Raw genomic sequence first — 20,762 nt, 5'->3', positions numbered from 1 at the left:
CCCAGTAAAGCAGCTACAACCCTGCACAGTTAAACAAACGTGGCAGATTACCTTAGAAATATAAGCTATATGTCATATATGGCATATTATATACATCATTTTTAATAAATTTTGAAATATGTGTAGCATGTACATGACATATTTCATTCCTCCACGTACCACTAAAAGGAAGCCTGCGTACCACTAGTGGTACACGTACCACAGTTTGAGAACCACTGCTCTAGATTATGCCTAGATTGCTTTCTCCAACTTAACTAAGACGAGCTCAATAATGTTCATGTTTGGTGACTGGGCTGGCCAATCCTGGAGCACGTTGACCTTTGCTTTCAGGAACTTTTATGTGTGTAGGCTGAAGGAAGAGGAGTGCTATCCTGTTAAATAATTTCCCCTCTTCAGTGGTTTTTAATGTTACTTCAATTTAAATATCTAATTTAAATAATTAAAACAGTGGCATAGACTTTACAAATCACACAAATCTTTAGCAATACAATGTACAAGACTTTGTTATATTTCTAAACTTTGTGAAATGTCTACTTTATTTTTATTAGATTAATATATTCATTAATAATTCTCACATTTCTGGCGGCATTGACAGGCATGTGAAAGCACTATATAAACACATGTAGTCAATAAAATGTAAGCCTAATTGACTTGTCATATATGTTACGACATTATAAATTTATATTAAATAGGGGTGTCGATTAAAAATCGAAATCGATCGAAATTTATGCTCAATTTCGATTATCGAATCAAAAAATAGAATCGTCGATGCTGCCACGCCCCCATGTCACGTCAGCTTGGCTTGCCAAGCGGGAAAAAAAACAGGCTTGTTGAAGTGCTTGTTAAACTGCAGACGCTGGAGACCCGTCGACAGAGCTTTTCTTTTTTACCGACGCCATTATAACGACACAGATCACTGCCTATTCACGAGTCCCGCAGAAAAAAGTGATTGACAGGTGATAATTATGTGTGTATCTTGCCTTTATTCATTTATTGTATGATTTGTTTATGGGTAAAACAAAGACCATACAGGTCAGGTAGTTTAAACGGTAGGCTACAAATAATTAATTGGTCATTACTTAATTATTCATAATCAAAAAATCGAATCGTGCCTTTAGAAATCGAAAATGTAATCGAATCGAGGATTTGGAGGATTGTGACACCCTTAATATTAAAGCAAAAGGTAATAAATTTGCCTCAGAACTTGTGTTTGTTGTTTTTGTCACTCTCTGCGGTTTCAGAGAAACATTCACTCAAACAAGGAGAGAGAGTTTTTATTTTTTAAAGAAAATGCTAAAGTTTGGCACATGAAAGAAATTAGTTACAACACACATCCCTAATTTTTAGCAATATGAGATCGTGAACATCAAGAATGGTTAGCCTGGAGTTCTGCTCAGAAGCAGTATTATAGATGTATGGATTAAGCGTGGATTAAGTTAAGGATGCTGAGTCCTGACATTTTTTACTAATCTGGTAGGTGTGCACTAGTGCTGGAATCTTTTGGTGTTACTGTTGTGTTAGGTGGATGTGCTCTCAAGTAGCTAAAGCCTGAAGTATACTTAATTTTTCAAGCACACTGCCTTTCTGTTATACTATAGATGCACAAATGATACTATTTTTAATGTCTTTAAGCTGTCCCTCATTTACAGTACATAGGCATCGACTGTTACTGTATTTGCATAGCCTACAGTATGTTCTGTTTTATAAAGTTTTCTTCAAGTACCTTGTAAATTGACTCCTTTAAGGAATTTTCATCTTGTGGATTAACTTCCGATTCCGATTAGGGTTATTGCAGCCAATATCAAGTACTGATTCCTTGTCATTGTCATCGGCTGATACTGAGTACCGATTCTGATGCTTCAAGCTTTCTAATGCATTAAGCACATTTTCCCTTTAAGTATGAACCTTAGGGGAAGATCTTGCTTTACCTAAGATAATACATTAAGGATGTTGCATATATTACCTTAAACACATCTCTTATAACCATTCAAGTGTGCAGCTTTACAGAAAAAAATTAATTCATTGACTTGACTTCAGCTAAGGCTAAATATAATACATGGGAGCCCCTGTCCATATTCCTCTGCTTGAAAACTCATTAACAAACACCTGCGATCGGTCCATGAGATCGGCCAGATTGGCAGGACTGATCAAGTCAGGATATGTGAATATCAGCTGATAATGATCTTCGGCTGATCGATCGGAACATCCCTAGTCTCGAGACATTCAAAGCCAGAAAAGGAACCAAACATTGCCAAACATTGACTTCAGTGTCTCAACGATAACCATACGAAGCTTCAAGAACAATTTTGTGGACCAAAAAACTGTAAAAACAACTTTGTTTGCTAATGTCCTCTATGCCTAGTCAGGTCATGAGGGTGCATGTTTACTTCAGGCGGTACAACAAATTGCCATAAAAGTAAGCAGTTGTGTTGTGCTGTATTGCAACCAAGTGCTGTATTGCATGTAGTAAACATACAAAGTGATAAAAAAGACAATACGGCTCTCAGATTTCTTTTGAAATATCTTAATTTGTGTTTACAGAATGAGAGGTTGGAAAATTACATGAAAATTAATAAATAATAATAATAATAATACATTTAATTTTAGGTGAACAAACCTTTAAGAATAATAATTGGTAAATGTGTATGAAGTCAGCAATTATAATCGGGTGTATGCAGAGGTAGTAGGATTTATAATTTATCATTTAAAAAGTCTGCCTTTACAAAATTGTCACGTTCAAGAAATGTGAAACGTTTTGGGAAATTGTCACGTTTTCAGAATGTAAAAGAAGCACTGCATTAAATTACATTTTTCCGTGTCATGTCTTTAAAAATATAATCATTTACATGGTTTCCGCTACATTCATTCTTCCATGACGGGACGCCACGCCAAAATTGATCCCGCCACGGCTACATTTCAGCTTTTCATTCAAAACATACAGTCGTGTTTTTTTGATAGCGGATGATAATCGCACCAAAATGTATAAAAGGGTAAGTGAATTATAACAGCGCAAACTTTTCTGTAACCGTAGTAGTGCTTTGCGTCATTTGTTTAACCCTTTGATGTTACGTGCTGACTGACTGACTGACTGAGTGCCTGACTGACAGGTGCGTGATGCGTGAGGCTAGCAAACACAACGTATAGCCGCTTCACTTTACTTCAGGACGCATTAATACTGCTCTGTAGGCCTATTGGAGACATTCATAAATATTCATAACAAATCTAATAAATGTTGGAGACATAGTTGTTGCATAAATACACTAAATCACACTTCAGCAGCGTTTATTTGAGAGCGCACAAGAAGATCTGCGCTTGAGAAACGCAAGCAAAGAGATTCACATGCTCGTAGGCTATTAAATAAATGCAATCTCGACTTGTAATACTGCGCACACAACATTTCTTCATTTGTCATTGAAATAACACCACAGGTAGTTGGTGGATCTGTGTAAAAAAGGCCTGCTGTCACAGCTGGAAAAAATTCCTGAGAAAACACTGATTTATTTTACCGCAGTTTTTTCAATGGAGTTTCTCCGCTAGCCTGCTGATCCTGATGGGTGTGTGCATGTAAACGGCTTTTCATCTCGTTTTATGCTTGAGCTACAGTAAATAAATGCTGAAGTCTATTTAACTGATTATGTTTTATTTACATTACAGCATCCATGGTGTGAAAGAAACATTTTTGACATAACCTAAATCTTCTCCTCCTACAGTATCTGCCATGACGACAGACGAGGCGGAGAGCGTTCATAAGAAGCAAGTGTGTGAGCAGCAGCAGGAAGAGGAGGACCCCGCTGCACAGGAGCCAGCCCCCCCTGACACAGCTCAGGAAAGCCCCTCCGGCACCTCGCTGCCCCCTGGGGGCTCGGAGGAGGAACAGCAGCTAAAGCCCCGTCAGCGCACCTCCGCTGGCCGTGGCCTCTCCCGCCTTTTCTCCTCCTTCCTGAAGCGCCGTTCACAGTGCTCGGAGGGCGAGGGGGTGGAGACGGAGAGGGCCCGCGAGAAGGAGAACCAGGACGAACCCAAAGCTCCTATAGCAGACCCTGAGCCAGAATTGCGCATAGAGGGCGATGTTGCTCTAGACCAGCACTCAATCAGCAGTGCTGAAAACCAGGTGAGAAAGAGATGTGTTCAGACCAGGGCTGCATTCCAGTCCACTTTTAGACATAAAGCACTTGCAAACTTCCCTTCCCTTGTTCCCTCAGCAGAATCCCCAATGAACGCCATCAGGTGAACATTCCTATGTCTTCTCCAGCACCTACAGTTGTCAGAATTATTAGCCCCCCTTTGTATTTTTTTGTTCTTTTTTAAATGTTTCCCAAATCATGTTCACAGTATGTCTGATAATATTTTTTTTTTTCTGGAGAAAGTCTTATTTGTTTTATTACGGCCACAATAAAAGCAGTTATTAATTTTTTAAAAGCCATTTTAAGGACAAAACTAGTAGCTCCTTTAAGCTATATTTTTTCGATAGTCTACAGAACAAACCATTGTTATGCAATAACTTACCTAATTACCCTAACCTGCCTAGTTAACCTAGTTAAGCCTTTAAATGTCGCTTTAAGCTGTATAGAAGTTTCTTGAAAAATATCTTGTCAAATATTTACTGTCAGCATGATAAAGTCAAAATAAATCAGTTATTAGAAATGAGTTATTAGAACTATTATGTTTAGAAATGTGTTAAAAAAAATCTTCTTTCCATTAAACAGAAATTGGGTAAAAAAATAAATAGGGGGGCTAATAAATCTGACTTCAACTGTATATAAATAGCATTTTGTGATTTTCAAAAGTAATACATCACTTTGCACCATTTATTATTACCATTTGTTTAGTCTTCCCATACAGTTTGATATAGCTTGGACCAGAAAGTTTCATGTGACGTCACACTTAACAAGCAAATAGACCATGGGGTCCCCCAAAATAACTATGCCAGTGACTTGCAACCACGTTATCATCATTGATGATTATAAATATACAAACAATGTGCGCGATGGTGCACACACACCAGTAGGCCTATGCAAGCACGAGCAAGTAAAAAAATATGTATTTTTGTGATTTATTCATTTGTTTAATTTCAATATAAGCCTCACATAATGAGATGGGTAGTCATCATTCTTGCTTTAATTTTTAGGATTGCCAGTCAGAGATCATCTTCCACATTCAGTCGTGACCTGTATTCATTCTTAATGTACGTGACTGGCAAAAAAAATATCAGAAAGTTTAACATGGTGCTGCAAAATGGATTACTCCAGCGATCGCAACTTTTGTAGGTTATGCATAAAACAAGAAAATAAATTTGGAAACCACTGATTTAGACCAACAAGTGACTGCTGGATTTATGATTGAGTCTAGTATGGTATAGTGTTTTTATAAAACATAATTATTTTTTTTTCTGTTAGCTACCAATAACATTCCTACCAAATTTCAAGTATAAATATCATTTAATAGATTTAAAAATTTTATCAATAACAAAAAGAGGCAAATTTTCAGACATGTTTATATTAATTGTTAAGAAACACGGTACTAGTATTTAACTTCAGAAATCAATGTTTGATGGAATAACTCAAATTTTCATTTACAACAGAGGAAATGTTATCATTATTACCTTATTGTTATAAAATTAATATAAAAATTAATATAAAATTAGTGCTGTTGAAATTAGTGCATTAACTCATCCGATTAATTAAAAATATTAAACGCGTAAAAAAAAAAAAAATCACGCAATTAGCGGAGTTGCAGATTTTTTTTCCTGTTGTGGCCGGATAAGACCAAGGAAACTCTTTTAGAAGGCAAGTTTCAGTATAAAACAATTAAAGTTGCATCAACAGGTTATCCAAAGTTTTCTCCAGAGTTTCATCAAATTTTCTTATGTTTCATTTTTAATCTTTCGACTTTTGTGTTAATGGAATTTGATACCACATGCCGAATGGAAAAAAAAAACCCTCCGCATTTCATGACTTGGTGGTCCTTTAAGGTAATCAAAAATCGCTGCTTACATGGTAGGGTCTTAATCAGAGTATTATCTTAAACATAATAAAATCTGAGTATTGGTTTCCATGTAAATGTACTCAGAAAGTGCCAGATGATGTCGCAAGCTGTCAAAGACAGCGCATTAATCTGCATTTAGGATGATTCCATGAGCCCTCAAATGTTTCATTAAGTGTTTCCCCCATAAACTCAACTTTTGTGAAGTGTCTGCTTGTTGTTGTGTCAGAATCCTTGTGAAATACAGCCATACTTTAGAACGCTTAGTTTAAGCAAATTTGATGAACGCGATCATGCGTGTTGATGAATCTGAAGGGATCCCTCGATCACCGGCTGTGCTGTCCTGCACGCGTTTTGTGTGTGTGTGTGTGTGTGTGTGTGTGTGAGCATGTTTGTGCATGCACGCGTTAGCTACAAGCAACAAGAACAAACACCTAAACATCGCCGACTCCAAAGTTGTTTAAATGTTTAGAGATGGTGTTACCAGTCCCTGTAAGAATTAGTCTTTGGTGTGACTCAACGCGTACCTGTGGGTGCCTTTGTTGTACTGCTTGATGCTTCTTACATCCTTGTCGCAGCACCAGTAGCAACAAAATTAGGCACTGAAATGCATATGCTGAATCTGTGATTCTGCTTGTGAGATACTGTTCACACTCTCAGCTCACATCATTCAAAAGAAAAGGGCCACATTGTCCACTTATAATGACAACAGACTAGACTGTCTTAGCAACTGGCTGAATGTAAAGTAGGACTAAGCAAAATTGTTTCTACTTTATAATTATTGTTCTCAACTCACAGCAATAAAACTTTTCAATGAGTGAAATTGTTTGTATTCATTACTTTTTTATTATTATTTTCCTATTTCCATATTTGCAATAACTATTTTAGATTTGTTTTGCAGTTCTCTTATGCTGCGTTCACACCAGACGCGGCATGCGCGTCAAGCGCGAGTGATTTACATGTTAAGTCAATGCAAACGCTCGATTGCTCGAATGGCGCGTGGCGAATTGAGCGTTTTGCGCGTTTGATGAGCGTAACGAGCGTTTCGCGCAAATCTCTCGATTTCGAAAATCTGAACATTCGCGACGCGTTAACCAATCAAAAGCTTGGTCTTGAGGGGGCGTGATTGTGACGTAGAACCTTTTGTCGGTGTTCCGAGGGAAATCCTCCAGCCTTCACTGACAACAGTTCATCAAACTCGGCTTGGCTCAGTCAGATGCCCCGCTGAAAGCCTCTGTCATCCAGGTTAAGTTTCTGGAGGAGTTTATGAGCTCACAGAGCTGGATGCACCTCTGAAAGCATGTAGTGCACTCAGACACGACCCTAAACAAATCGACGCTGTTTTTGAGTCTTCATAAAGCACATAAACACTGTTATTTTCTTCATAAAATCCATGTTAGACATTTAGCTATGAAGCTAGAATCTTCGGGTAGACAGAAGCCCTGCCCATCACGCGAATCCGCGTCTGTTCTGATGTGAATTTGACACGCGCATGAAGCGGGGTTTGACGCGCGTATGAAGCGAGTAGACTCAAATGTTCACGCGGCTATTTACACGCGAATAACGCGATTTATCCGCGCGTTCCGCGTCTGGTGTGAACACAGCATTAGAATCCAACATAGAAATCATTTTTTTCTTTTTTGGCATTGATCGTTTTGAAATTCAAATGGCATTTACATGCATACGTTTTTATTTCTGTAATATATAGGGCTGTCAAGCCAGGATCTTGATGGTTTACTGTGGGTATGTTGTTTACGTGAAGAAATCTGTGTTACAAGTTAAACAATAATTCTAATAAACAATTATATTTGGAATTTAAATAGTTTTTTTTGTCCTATGTTTACGTTATTTTTACATTTGAATAGCCAAAATTACCTTTTTCAGTCTTTAAATCCAATTAATCGTGATTAATTAGTTAATTTTTTAAAATCTATTGACAGCACTAATGAAAATATTTTCTCAACCCATACCTAGTAAATGCAGTAAGTCAGTCAATAAGAGATTGCAGTAAGAGATTTATCAGTCAATAATAATTTATTGTTTCTAAAGCTGTATGATAATAATAAATAATACAATCTCTTTGTCATTTTGTATCTTGACAACACACTTTTTTATGCTTAAATTCCATATTTTTAAAAAACTGTCTCCAAGTCTTTTAAAGGTGAGTAACACTCATCTTACTGGTGTGGGCTAACCGACAGATATGACCTAAAAGTGACAACTGCATGTTCACACTGTGTTTAATGTAGCAAGGGATGTCTGTCTAACAGCTAACTGGACTGTGGAGCGTCTCACATTCACACGTATGCGTTCCGGTCAGAGGTTGCGTGTTAAAATCACCTCTGTGGAGCTCTCAACCGTTCCAGCAGCACAGTGCACTAAAAGCTTTCTGAGAGGCTGTTCATACTGAATGCCTGGTATTTTAAGCTTTGCTAACTGCTGTCAAAATGCTTCAGCTTTTTCCCCGCTGCTACCTTTTCATTATTTATTCCTTTCTCCTAGAGTGAGGAATCCGGCAGCATTTCTTTTTTAAATGAGATGGCATTTTTAATGCCACATTTGTTGGGCTTGTATTGAAGAGAAAAGCACATTTGACATTTTTACTTGAGTTATAGAACTTTGATTAAACATTATAAAGTCCTATTTAAAAATCATTCTTAGTAATAATAATATACAGTGATAAGATGCATTTGGAAAGTAGATTTTCTAAACTTTGCCAATGTCAACATTAAGAAAACCATAATATCTGTGCATGATAATGTACTAAAGTAGATGTACGGCAGACTGAGGTGAAGTAGTACAGGCTAAACAATTCATGAAAATGTATAAACAATGTATTTCAGTTATTTAGATATTGAAAAGGAGGCATCCCTTTGGATATGCGTTTGACAGGCACTTCTTATCATTCATGGTATACATTTTAATATTTCATGCATTTCATGCAAAGTGAACTAATAACGTTGACATTTTATGCCTCACTCTCCATCGTTTAAGCTACAGATAAGCTACAAACATTTCCCAGTACAATAAATGTAACATTGATAGAAATAAGAAAGTTAGTATCAACACGCTCTCATGAAAACAGTTCATACAACATCACCAAATTGGGATTTTTTATAAATAGGGTTCATGTGAAATGTTACAGTTTTTATAAGTCCTTATGATTTCTAAGAACTATTATTATGCATTCTCATCTCCTGAAACATGTTTGAAGGATGTTCTATAAAAATCTATAACAAAGTAATAAAACTGGAATTAATATTCATCCAAAAGTGTCTCTTGTTACACCTGTACACCCCTATTGAACATTATTACATTTTCGATTGAATCAGATTGGCAGAAATACTTCCTAAAGTGGACCTGTTATGCAAAAATCTCTTTTCATAATGGGTTCGAACACAGTTGTGTGGCAACAGTTAGTGAATATAGCCAGCTTCTAATGGTAATAATGTATACTTTTATTTTTTATAATCACTCTTCACAAAAACACTTTGATTGACATTCTCCTTTGTAAATGTCATCACAGGGAAAAAGTCCCATCCATTAGTGATGATCTTTCCCTCATAAGCATAGGATGTTAACCTTGTTTTTGAATCTACCACTATGCTGACACACAGGCATTTGTAGCTCCGCCCTCTTTTTAAAATTCATCTCATTCAAATTTAAAGCACATAATTAGGATCAAAGCCTAAAAGGGGCGGTTTCAGTGAGTTATAAAGCATATTTGTTTGGTATTTTGAGCTGAAACTTCACATATATACTCTACGGACATCAGAGACTTATTATGTTAATTTGAGAAAGCCAACGTACTGTTATACTATTCTGTCCTTGAAAACTATCGTATCTCCTCCTTGGCTGTTTATGCCACAAGGCCCAAATTTAGTCAAAATGTTCCTTCTGCATTCAAAATTGTTGCTGTATCTCCTCATGCCAATCAGACTTATCATTAAAAAAAAATACAAGTTAAAGATTACATTTTAATAATTTGGACATATATATATACAAAAAATTATACAAGCCCCAAATTTGGCCTAAAGCTGTTCTGCATTAGATTTTTTTGCTCTATCTTTTCAGGTTTATCAGACTTATAGTTTTCCAATAAATAAGTTTTAGACATTATTTTTCTCAAAATATGGCAAGCTATTTTTTATTTAAACTCCATACTTTTTAATAATATGGCAAGTCCTTTTTTACTGATATGGCAAGCCATTTTTCTATGAATTACTTTTACACTTATTAAGCATTATATTTTCAATAAAATATGGCAAGTCAATTTCACATAGTGTCCAAGCCAAGTTTTTAACTGTCATAGAGACATAGAGACATCGGAGTTGCATTCAATTACTTATATTGACAAGAAGCTTTGATGTATCATCATTAAGCTGTCAATTGTCCCCATAGCAATAACATATGCTAACCTAGCAACCATTTATAAACAGCAATATCTCTACATCAGAACATCGTAGGGACCTAGGTATTGGCTCGTTTGATTCATGCAAGCAAAATGGGACTTCCTTTGTAATATGCATGTAAAATTGATAAGCCAGGTGCTAATACTGATTAACTACAGGTTATTAATTATGATCTAAATGCAATACCATATGCTAGAAATGCCTACTAAGGTCATGCCAATGGCGTAGTGGAAAGTGCACCGACACTCCGGTGTTCTTGGTGACCCAAGTTCGATTCACGCCTTGAGGTCCTATGCCGATCTTTCCCCTATCTCTGCTCCCCACATTTTCCTGTCAATTCTATCTACTGTTCTGTCCAATAAAGGTGAAAAACCCCTTAAAAATCTATTATAGAAATGCCTAGTAAGTATTAAGTAACAGCGTTTGATCCAACATGTACATGAGCGTTGCCATTTAGCAACTGCTTAGCGACCACCTTGCGATGCCATAAACATTTTTGAAACTGCCTTTCAACCGCTGTGCTTACTGTCAACTGCTATTCCCAGTCCTAGTGCAGTCAGGTTGGCTTTTTTTTTTGATTTTATGTTCTTGTTTTACCTTTATCATCTTGTACAAAATAGATCATCTTTGAATCGTCAATTTATCCAAAAATTAATCTTATACCCTTATGTCGTTTTAATCCCCTCAGGCCCCAATGAACAAATCGAAGTATTTTAGATTAATTCAAGCAATCTATCATCCTCCATATACAGCAACGGTCTAGATTTTTAAAGTCTAGAAAAAGAAGCAAAAACATTGTCAAAACACTCGATTTTAGTGGTTAAATGTGATCATACGAAGCTACAAGAACACTTACATGCACCAAACCAAAGAGCTTAAAATGCCCAAGAGGCGACACTCAATAGAATGTTCCATTGCAACAGCAGTGCCCAGCAACAGCCCTGGATTCCGCCATTTTGGAGTGAAAGCGATCAGCCGTCCATTGGATCTTATTGCTGTCGTGATGGCAAGCTGCTGCTTTGTTTTTTGTTTATTTTTTTAAAAAGCAAATTTAGGCTGAGATACAACCTGAAAGGCGACAATACAACACTTGACAATCAACAGCACTTTTAATAGTTTATTTTACAGACTTATAATATGCTGTTGTTCTATTGGAATTTTCATTCTAAAATAGCCGCCGTGCCTTCTAGTGGCTGTTTCGAAAATCGCACTCGCTTCTTGGTAATTCTTGGTAATTCTATGCTCTTTGACCAAACTGTATGGGCTTTATTTTTGGTCCATGCGCAAATCGTAAAGCGCAGAGTGCAAACGCTTTCAGGGCGTGTCAGAATGCATTTTCGCTAATTTAAGGATGGGAAAATCCGCTTTGCGCCGTGGCGCATGGTCTAAAAGGGTTGAGTTTATTTTCTTAATGAGTTATAGGTGTGTTTTGAGAATAAACCAATCAGAGTCTCATCTCCCATTCCCTTTAAGAGCCTTGCGTCATGCCATAAGCGAGTTTGCTATTTACATGACGTAAAGTAAGTGTAAGTGGAAAAACTGAGCATTTCACAAGCAAACAGAGCACCTACCAAGAATGAGAGATAAATTATCTACTTTCACTTTCGCTCTCGTGGACAGGGAAACCTTTACGCACAGACATCAATTAGCCTATAAATAAATAATTTTGTTTGTTAAGCGCAAATATTTGTTTCAAAACTATTTCTAAATTAAGTTCTAATTTCCAGCAAACGAATAAATGAGCAATAATAACGAAGTGTGCTCAAAAACCTGAGTTATATCCTAAAGCACATTCTGTGCCCCATATGGTCTAAAACCTGGTGGGCAAATCCAAGCTTGTTTTTAATAAAACAAATTTAAATATGGATATAATAAATGATACTGCTAATAATAATGCAAATTGTTATGAATAAACTGAAAAATCCTCCCGAGATGAAGAAGGCATAAAAGCAGTGGTTTTTCATATTTATGTAGGCTAGAAAATAATATGTTTTGTAATATTTCAATCCTGTATATTTGTATCCTATATATATATATATATATATATATATTCTTATTATATCCTTAATATTTTATATTTTTCATATGTAAAGATATTTGCGTATTGCTCTACATCTTGTGTGTAGGCTATTAAGCAGTGTGTAAGCGAGGCGCAACTCTGCGCTCCACTTTAGACGGGGTTTGTTTTGGTCTATTGAAAAATCTATTATAGTTTCTCAAAGTAGTAACGCGCCAGCAACGCGTCTCAGAGCGCCTTCCTTTTTAGACCAGAACACCTATGGGCGCACATATGAGCACAAATGCATTTGTTATTTAAACAGCATAGCGCAACGCCTCAAAACGACTCTTGCGCCAAGCTGAAAATAGCAAAAGACTATTGCGCCGCGCCTTGAGTCACATTGCGCCGGGTGTATGATAGGGCCCTATGTCTTCAACATCAAAACAGGGTGTACATTTACTATGGGCAATATGACTTATACACTGTATTGCCAAGATTTAGATTTTGCGGTAAACTGACCTTTTAATACACTTTAAGATCCATAATGGTACATACCTTCATCAAATTATTGTTATTTTATAAGACTCAGTTTCAAAAACTTTGAAATAATGGTTCTTTTAAAAGCCCTGGTTATTTAGATGTTATTAGTTATGTATTAATCTATCTAAATGTTATTATTTTTTTAACGTTTTGATTTTGTCTGCCTTCAGCAAATCGTAGCAGATCAGAAAGAAGACGCCGAGCTGGAGTCAGGCAAGGGAGAAAAGGGGGAAAAGGGGGAGAAGGGGGAGAAAAAGGAAAAGAAGGAAAAGAAAGAAAAGAAGGAGAAGAAGGAGAAAGCAGATAAGGAGAAGCTAGAGAAGAAGGAAAAGCCAGAGAAAAAGGAGAAAGCGGAGAAGAAAGAGAAGAAGGAGAAAAAAGAGAAGAAGGAGAAGAAAAACGAGGACAAGGCCAAAGGAGAGGAGGAAAAGGAAAAAGACAAAGACAAGGAAAAGGAGAAGGAACAAGAGAAGGTGGAGGAAGAGCCCAAGCCGGAAGATGCAGGTGCAGCAGAAACAGAAGTAAAGGAGGAAGAGGAGGAAAAAGAGGAAGAGAAGGAGGAGAAGAACACAGTGGAAGAGGAGGAGGGGAAGAAGCAGAAAGCAGCTCGCCGGCCAAGGATCATGCACTGCAAAGTCAAACTGCTGGATGATTCTCTATTCGAGTGTGAGCTGGAAGTAAGCGACACGCACACATACACAAATACAGCACACAACTGCCGCTTTTGTTTCTTATCAAGTGCAGCATTTCGTTGTCTACTCCTCTGGGAGCAACTTTGAAAGTCAGGCATTCGCTCAAGGGCTTTTACTTCCTTTGCTAATTAACTCTCAGACTACCGAGAGACTCTTTCTGCTGATGTGACACTTTGGCCTGTTTTTGTTGCTATCGTTCTCTGTGGCTCTTGTCTGAAAACTGACTGAGCTGACTTAATGTGTGCCTGCTACAGAAACAGCATCCTAATTGAAAAAAATTAGCAACCTTGCTCACAGCAGACTTGACCCTTCATAGCTTTTATCTGATATTAGCATGTACTGAGCTAAAACTAATTATACTGTTTCATGTTCCTAACAGGAGTCTATGTTTAGACATTTTATATTTTAAAAAATAGTAAGCACAGTGGCTCAGTGGTTAGCACTGTCGCCTCACAGCAAAAAGGTTGCTGGTTTAAGTCCCGGCTGGAGTTTGCATGTTCTCCCCATGTTCGTGTGGGTTTCCTCAGGGTGCTCCGGTTTCCCCCACAGTCAAAAACATGCAGTATAGGTGAATTGGATAAACTAAATTGGCAATAGTGTGTGTGTGTAAATGTGAGAGTGTATGGGTGTTTCCCAGTACTATTTTGCGCCTTGAAAGGTATCTGCTGCATAAAACATATACTGGAATATTTGGTGGTTCATTCCGATGTGGCGACTACTAATAAATCTGAGACTAAGCTGAAGGAAAATTATTGAATAGTAAGTGAAACACTGCATATTTTAACTTTTGACACAGTAGTAGGCTACATAGACGTCACATGACCTTATTTAGCATGTGAACTGGTCAGTTTTTTTTAAACACTGGAAGTTCTATAATAGCGCTCAATATAAAGAAATATCCCTAATAATAATAGTAAACTTTCTAGTGTGATTTTATAGAAGTATCGTAATAGAAATATCTACACAAATTCAATATGCAGTACATTGAGTATTATGAAAAGCTTTTTTCCACCACATATAGAAAGATATTTTTTTTTTTTAAAAATGATAATAATGTCACAAAAAGTTATTATTATAAAAGTAAGGTGAAAGAAAATGTCAAAATGTAGATTTTTTTTTGTAATTCTGACTTTTTAATCTTATTTCAACTTGTCACATAATCACATATGACAATATCTTATGTCATAATTTATATTTTATATTTCTAAAAAAGGCACAAAAGTACGGTATGTTATCCAACAGCAGCAATATTTGTCAAACTGTAGAGCGTCCTTTACGTGTCAAAGTATGTGGGCAGAGTAATACACAAGAGAGAAGGATGAAGAGGCTGTAATAGTGCTGTTATTTAGAGAATATCGTACGGCTATTAGCCAAATCAGATTCAAGACAGAACTGTTGTATATATGTGTGTGTGTGTGTGTGTGTGTGTGTATATATATATATATATATATGGGCAATTCCACGCAAATGTCAACCTTGCCATAAAAAATAATTTAGTTTTCAGCAAAATAGACAAACCGTTTCTACATTTTTTGTGTTAGCAAGTATTTTACAGTACTGTAAAAATACTCGTGAATGTACCTGTCAGTATTTCAAACTATCATATTTAATTTGCCAAAATCACACAAGTGGCAATATCACAGCTGTCACATCCATAACGGAAATGTGTCACATCCATAACAACATTTTTTCTTCATAAATGCAAAAATGTTATGCATACCTGTTTGATGAGCATTGTGTCTTTTGGGTTGTGTAGTTTAACTGTTAGAATTTCTAAATAATCTGTTGTCGACTGTAAATTCGCAAACTTTTTTTAACACATCCATAACGCATGTTTATTTTCCTAATTTAAAATATAAAACATGTTTACATATTGATATTTTTCTGCTCCCATAACTCTGTGGTGAGCTATTTTGGAAAATATAAACAAAAGTTTCGATATAATGTCAACATATACTTTCTGTGTGAAATTATGTTTTGAGTTTTTACTGCAAATTTCACATCTATAACACTGGAATTGCTCATATATATATATATATATATATATATATATATATATATATATATATATATATATATATATATATATATATATATATATATATATATATATATATATATATCTGCTTACATATGAAATGCAGGTTTAAATGCATAGTTAACTTTATGCTTTTGTTTCCAGAAACACGCTAAAGGCCAAGATCTGTTTGCAAAGGTTTGTGACCACCTGAACCTGTTAGAGAAAGACTATTACGGTCTGGCTATCTGGGAGACACCAACCATAAAGGTACATCTGCATAGCAGCACTCATAATCACTCTTTTAATATAAACTGTGGACTACTTTTTTATTATATATAAAAAAAAAACATGTTTTCTTCAGGTTTACGGAGTGGAATTATAGTCATACAGTCACAAACAAAACACATGAAGATTTTTAAATTATGACCTGTTGTGTTTAATATCTTTTTGCTTTCTTTACTTGTATTAGAAGGTTTGACATTAAAGATGATCAATTACAATAACTTATTAAGATTACAATAACTATAAGGAGACAATATTGGTTGGAACTTCATGACCTTAGTGAAGTTCTACATATTGTAGATTCAATTACAGTTATTTTATGGTATTTGATGTAATCTTTTTAATTAATTCTCTCTTTTGTCTTTCAGACATGGTTGGACTTTACTAAGGAGATCAGACGGCAAATACAAGGTGAGTGGATTCAAACCGTACAACTCTTTGACATGTAATATTAGATCACATGGTCACTTTCTAATTTTCCCTCATTTTGTTTTCAATCATGTCCGCATTGACCCAGGCACCGACTATGATTTCACATTCAATGTGAAGTTCTACCCACCTGATCCTGCCCAGCTATCAGAAGACATCACCAGGTCAACAGCACTTTCTTGATCCTGTACTCTATATTTTGTGCATTCTCATGAATCAGTTTCACTCTGGCCAGACGATTTCACCTCTTCATTGTGTGTCCATCTATTTCTCTGTCTGTTATATACATTTCCTGTCCCTGATATCTAGGATTGTAGCAAGACAGAAGAAAAATCAACCATTCAGTGTTCAGTCACTGTTGTTTTGCTTTTTTATCGAAATATTTTAGCTTTTAGTTTAGTTGTACAGTGGATACTACCATTCTGCTTTGTTCTTTGTGGCACAAATCACATCAGAGCCATCATTGGTCGATGTAATTTCAGACCCTAAACCTCATTGACAAATATAATTTTTTTAAATAATGTTTGCTCAGTATAGCCCCTTTTAAGGTTGCAAACAATTAATTTGCGATCGGTAATTGCCAAAACCCTTTTCATCAATACAAGTTTTTGATTGTCAATTAAGAATGGTCATAATTAAAGGATTAGTTCTGCTATACGCTGTGATATGCATCCACAACTTCAAGCCATGAAGTTGAATCTGGACAGTTTGTGTTCTTTTATTTATTTATTTATTTATTTTATTTATTTATACAGGGACAATGTACAACATGACATGCTGTGCCAGAGTTAGCTATAAAGCTAATTTACATCTGTAGTCCCTGAGCAGGAAGTAACAAATTTAACAGTAATAACCAATAAAATATACACTTACAGTACAATACAATAAATACAATACATCATTAACAATAAAATGAAATCAAATCAGTGGCTGCATATTTTAATTTGTTTGAGCCAAATTTTAAGAACAGTTTTAAAATGATTAAAAGTGCTGCTCTCTCTCTCTGATAAACACTGGTATTTTATTCCATCTTTCTGCTGCTTTAACTGAAAAAACTGATTGTCCAAAAGCAGTTCTCTTAAGTTTAACTGAACAATCACCTCTAACAGATGACCTAGTCTGTCTTATATTGTCCTTGCCGACAATCACACATTGTTTGAGGGGTGGTGGTGCAAGATCATGAAATATTTTATACATTAAACACACATCAGCATAAAATAAGAAACTGTCGAATGTTAGTAATTTTGTTGTGCAATACAGTTGCAATGATGATAGCTCCTTGGGTTTTTAGCAATTATTTTAACAGTTTGTTTATACATAACATACAATGGTTTTAATGTTGTAATGTTTGTGTGCGACCAGCTTGTAGCACAATAAGATAAGTGAGGTAAAATCATTGTATTCATAAAAAGTTTAGCAGCAGCCATAGGTAACTGATGCCTAATGTTTCTATAGATCCTCAGGCTTGTCAAGTCAGTCTCTCATTATTCCCTTTACCTGCATAAAAATACACTGTGTGGGAAAAAGCTGCCGGTCCCAGATTAAGGCAAGGCAAGCTTATTCATAAATCACATTTCCTACACAGTGGCAATTTAAAGTGCATTACATAAATATTATTAAAAGAAACAAGTGTAAGAAAATAAAAACAAATAATACAAATGATAAAAACACAGATAAACAGATAAAATGTTTTATAAAAGATTGAAAAAAAGATAGAAACATAAAAGTGCGATCTGTCGGACGTAGCACAGTGCTCATTCAGTAAAGGCACAGCTAAACAGATGTGTTTTCAGTCTTGATTTGAACGTGCCCAATGTTGGAGCACATCTGATCATTTCTGGAAGCTGATTTCAGCAGCGAGGGGTGTAGTAGCCTAATTAATAGGATAGTTTTCCCAATAATGAAAATTCTGTTATCATCTGCTCACCCTTAACTCGTTTCAAACTTTAATGAGTTTCTGTCTTTTGCTGAATGCAAGAAGATATTTTAAAGAAAACTGGAAACCTGTTACCGCTGACTTTCATAGTATTTGTTTATTCTACCATGGAAGTAAATGGTTACAGGTTTTCCTCTTTCTTCAAATATCTTCTCTTGTGTTCAGCAGAAGAAAGAAACTCATAAAGATTTTGAATAACTTGATTATAAATAAATATGGTTCATTTTCATTTTGGGTGAACTATCCCTTTAACCAGAGCCAAAGCAGTAGTGAGTGAAAGCATAGTGGCTCTCGTGCCCTGCCTCCCTTATGTTACAGTATGTACTGGAACAAGTTGTAACACTTAATCCACTTTTAAACCATCAGGCTGAACAGTTCTCTTTGCTTAACTATTTTTTCATTCTGTGCCAATTCGAGCCAGTGAGCATGGATATGGTTTTATTTTCCTCAGTGATGCTGATAACAGAACTCTCTGGAATGTAATGGAAATGTGTCATTTGTTGCCCAGGTGTAAGGTAAAATAGCTTTATGGAAGATGATCAGATATTTCTGTTTTTGGGGACAAATTATTTCTGATATTTACTTCATTGAATAACAAAGAATGAAAAAAAAAAAGAAACAAACAGACAGACAGACAGACAGACAGACAGATAGACAGACAGACAGATAGACAGACAGACAAAGAGATAGATAGATAGATAGATAGATAGATAGATAGATAGATGGATGGATGGATGGATGGATGGATGGATGGATGGATGGATGGATGGATGGATGGATGGATAGATAGATGGATAGATAGATAGATAGATAGATAGATAGATAGATAGATAGATAGATAGATAGATAGATAGATAGATAGATAGATAGATAGATAGATAGATAGATAGATAGATAGATAGATAGATGGATGGATGGATGGATAGAGATAGATAGACAGACAGACAAAGAGATAGATAGATAGATAGATAGATAGATAGATAGATAGATAGATAGATAGATAGATAGATAGATAGATAGATAGATAGATAGATGGATGGATGGATGGATGGATGGATGGATGGATGGATGGATGGATGGATGGATGGATAGATAGAGATAGATAGACAGACAGACAAAGATAGATAGATAGATGGATGGATGGATGGATGGATGGATGGATGGATGGATGGATAGAGATAGATAGACAGACAAAGAGATAGATAGATAGATAGATAGATAGATAGATAGATAGATAGATAGATAGATAGATAGATAGATAGATAGATAGATAGATAGATAGATAGATAGATAGATAGATAGATAGATGGATGGATGGATGGATGGATGGATGGATGGGTGGATGGATGGATGGATGGATGGATAGAGATAGATAGACAGACAGACAAAGAGATAGATAGATAGATAGATAGATAGATAGATAGATAGATAGATAGAGAGATAGAGAGATAGATAGAGAGATAGATAGAGAGATAGATAGAGAGATAGCAAGCACACCATAAAAGGCTCACATGGAATACAACTTGAACTGTTTTACAAAACGTTTGGTATGACAGTGGAAAAGCAAGCTCGAGACGCAGATATGCCAGTGCCACACATTCCCATACATAGATAGGCTGCATTGGATTAGCTTGATGTAAGGAGAGGAAAATGGACAACAAATGATCAGTAGTCATTCATTCATTTTCTGTACACCTTAGTTCCTTTATTAATCTGCGTTCGCCACATTGTAATGAACCACCAACTTATTCAGCATATGTTTTACACTGTGAATGCCCTTCAAACTGCAACCCATCACTGGGAAACACTCTCATTCACAGACATACACCAAGGACAATTTTAGCTTACCCAATTCACCTGTACCGCATGTCTTTGGACTTATGGGGAAAACTGGAGCACTTGGAGGAAACACATGCGAACACGGGAAGAACATGCAAACTCCATACAGAAATGCCAACTGTCCCAGCCGAGGCTCAAACGACTTTCTTGCTGTGAGGTGACAGCACTACCTACTGCGCCACCGCGTCACCACAAATGATCAGTAATTTACATAAAAGTAAAATTTACATGAATAATTTTTTAGACAATGACCATTTATTCACTAGATAAGATCTTTGTTCCTTGGTTGAGATCATGTGGAGTTATTTGCAGCTACATTAAAATTGCAATATGGACCTTTTAACATTACATCTATTTGCTCACATGAATGCACACATGTACCAGTTTCCAGTGCATACTGTATAGATGAGATGGCACAATTAGTCTTTACATTTAATAATAATTCTGTTATATAACTAAAAGCTTCTATTAAATGATCATTTTTAATTACAGTAAAAACATTTTCCATTTTAGGTTTGATTGTTTGTGTTTTTACTGTGATTTGCACATCTTGTCATGTCGGTGACTGTGCCGCAGAGGTTGAATCATCTCGCATTATTATGGTTCATGATTAATTGATCATCAATGTAAA

General features: G+C 35.9%; 1 protein-coding gene across 16 annotated transcripts in view; it reads left to right on the top strand.

Moving 5' to 3' along the window:
* The window catches only part of epb41a (erythrocyte membrane protein band 4.1a), a 165,654-nt gene that overhangs the window by 59,334 nt on the left and 85,558 nt on the right, over nt 1-20,762 (top strand). For 10 of the 16 annotated variants that reach the window (XM_087295546.1, XM_087295543.1, XM_087295545.1 and 7 more), the window contains exons 2-6: nt 3,711-4,111; nt 13,104-13,610; nt 15,808-15,912; nt 16,296-16,338; nt 16,445-16,520. In XM_087295546.1, the coding sequence (XP_087151672.1) occupies nt 3,719-4,111; nt 13,104-13,610; nt 15,808-15,912; nt 16,296-16,338; nt 16,445-16,520 (1,124 nt within the window). In that variant the 5' untranslated portion in view covers nt 3,711-3,718. The remainder of the gene's footprint in view (nt 1-3,710; nt 4,112-13,103; nt 13,611-15,807; nt 15,913-16,295; nt 16,339-16,444; nt 16,521-20,762) is intronic. The other 6 variants (XM_087295550.1, XM_087295549.1, XM_087295548.1 and 3 more) reach the window with 1 other exon arrangement.

This window comes from Danio rerio, chromosome 19 (genome assembly GCF_052040795.2).
Source record: "Danio rerio strain M-AB ecotype USA chromosome 19, GRCz13ab, whole genome shotgun sequence".
Classification (NCBI taxonomy): domain Eukaryota; kingdom Metazoa; phylum Chordata; class Actinopteri; order Cypriniformes; family Danionidae; genus Danio; species Danio rerio.
This window is presented reverse-complemented; position numbering and strand designations above follow the sequence as displayed.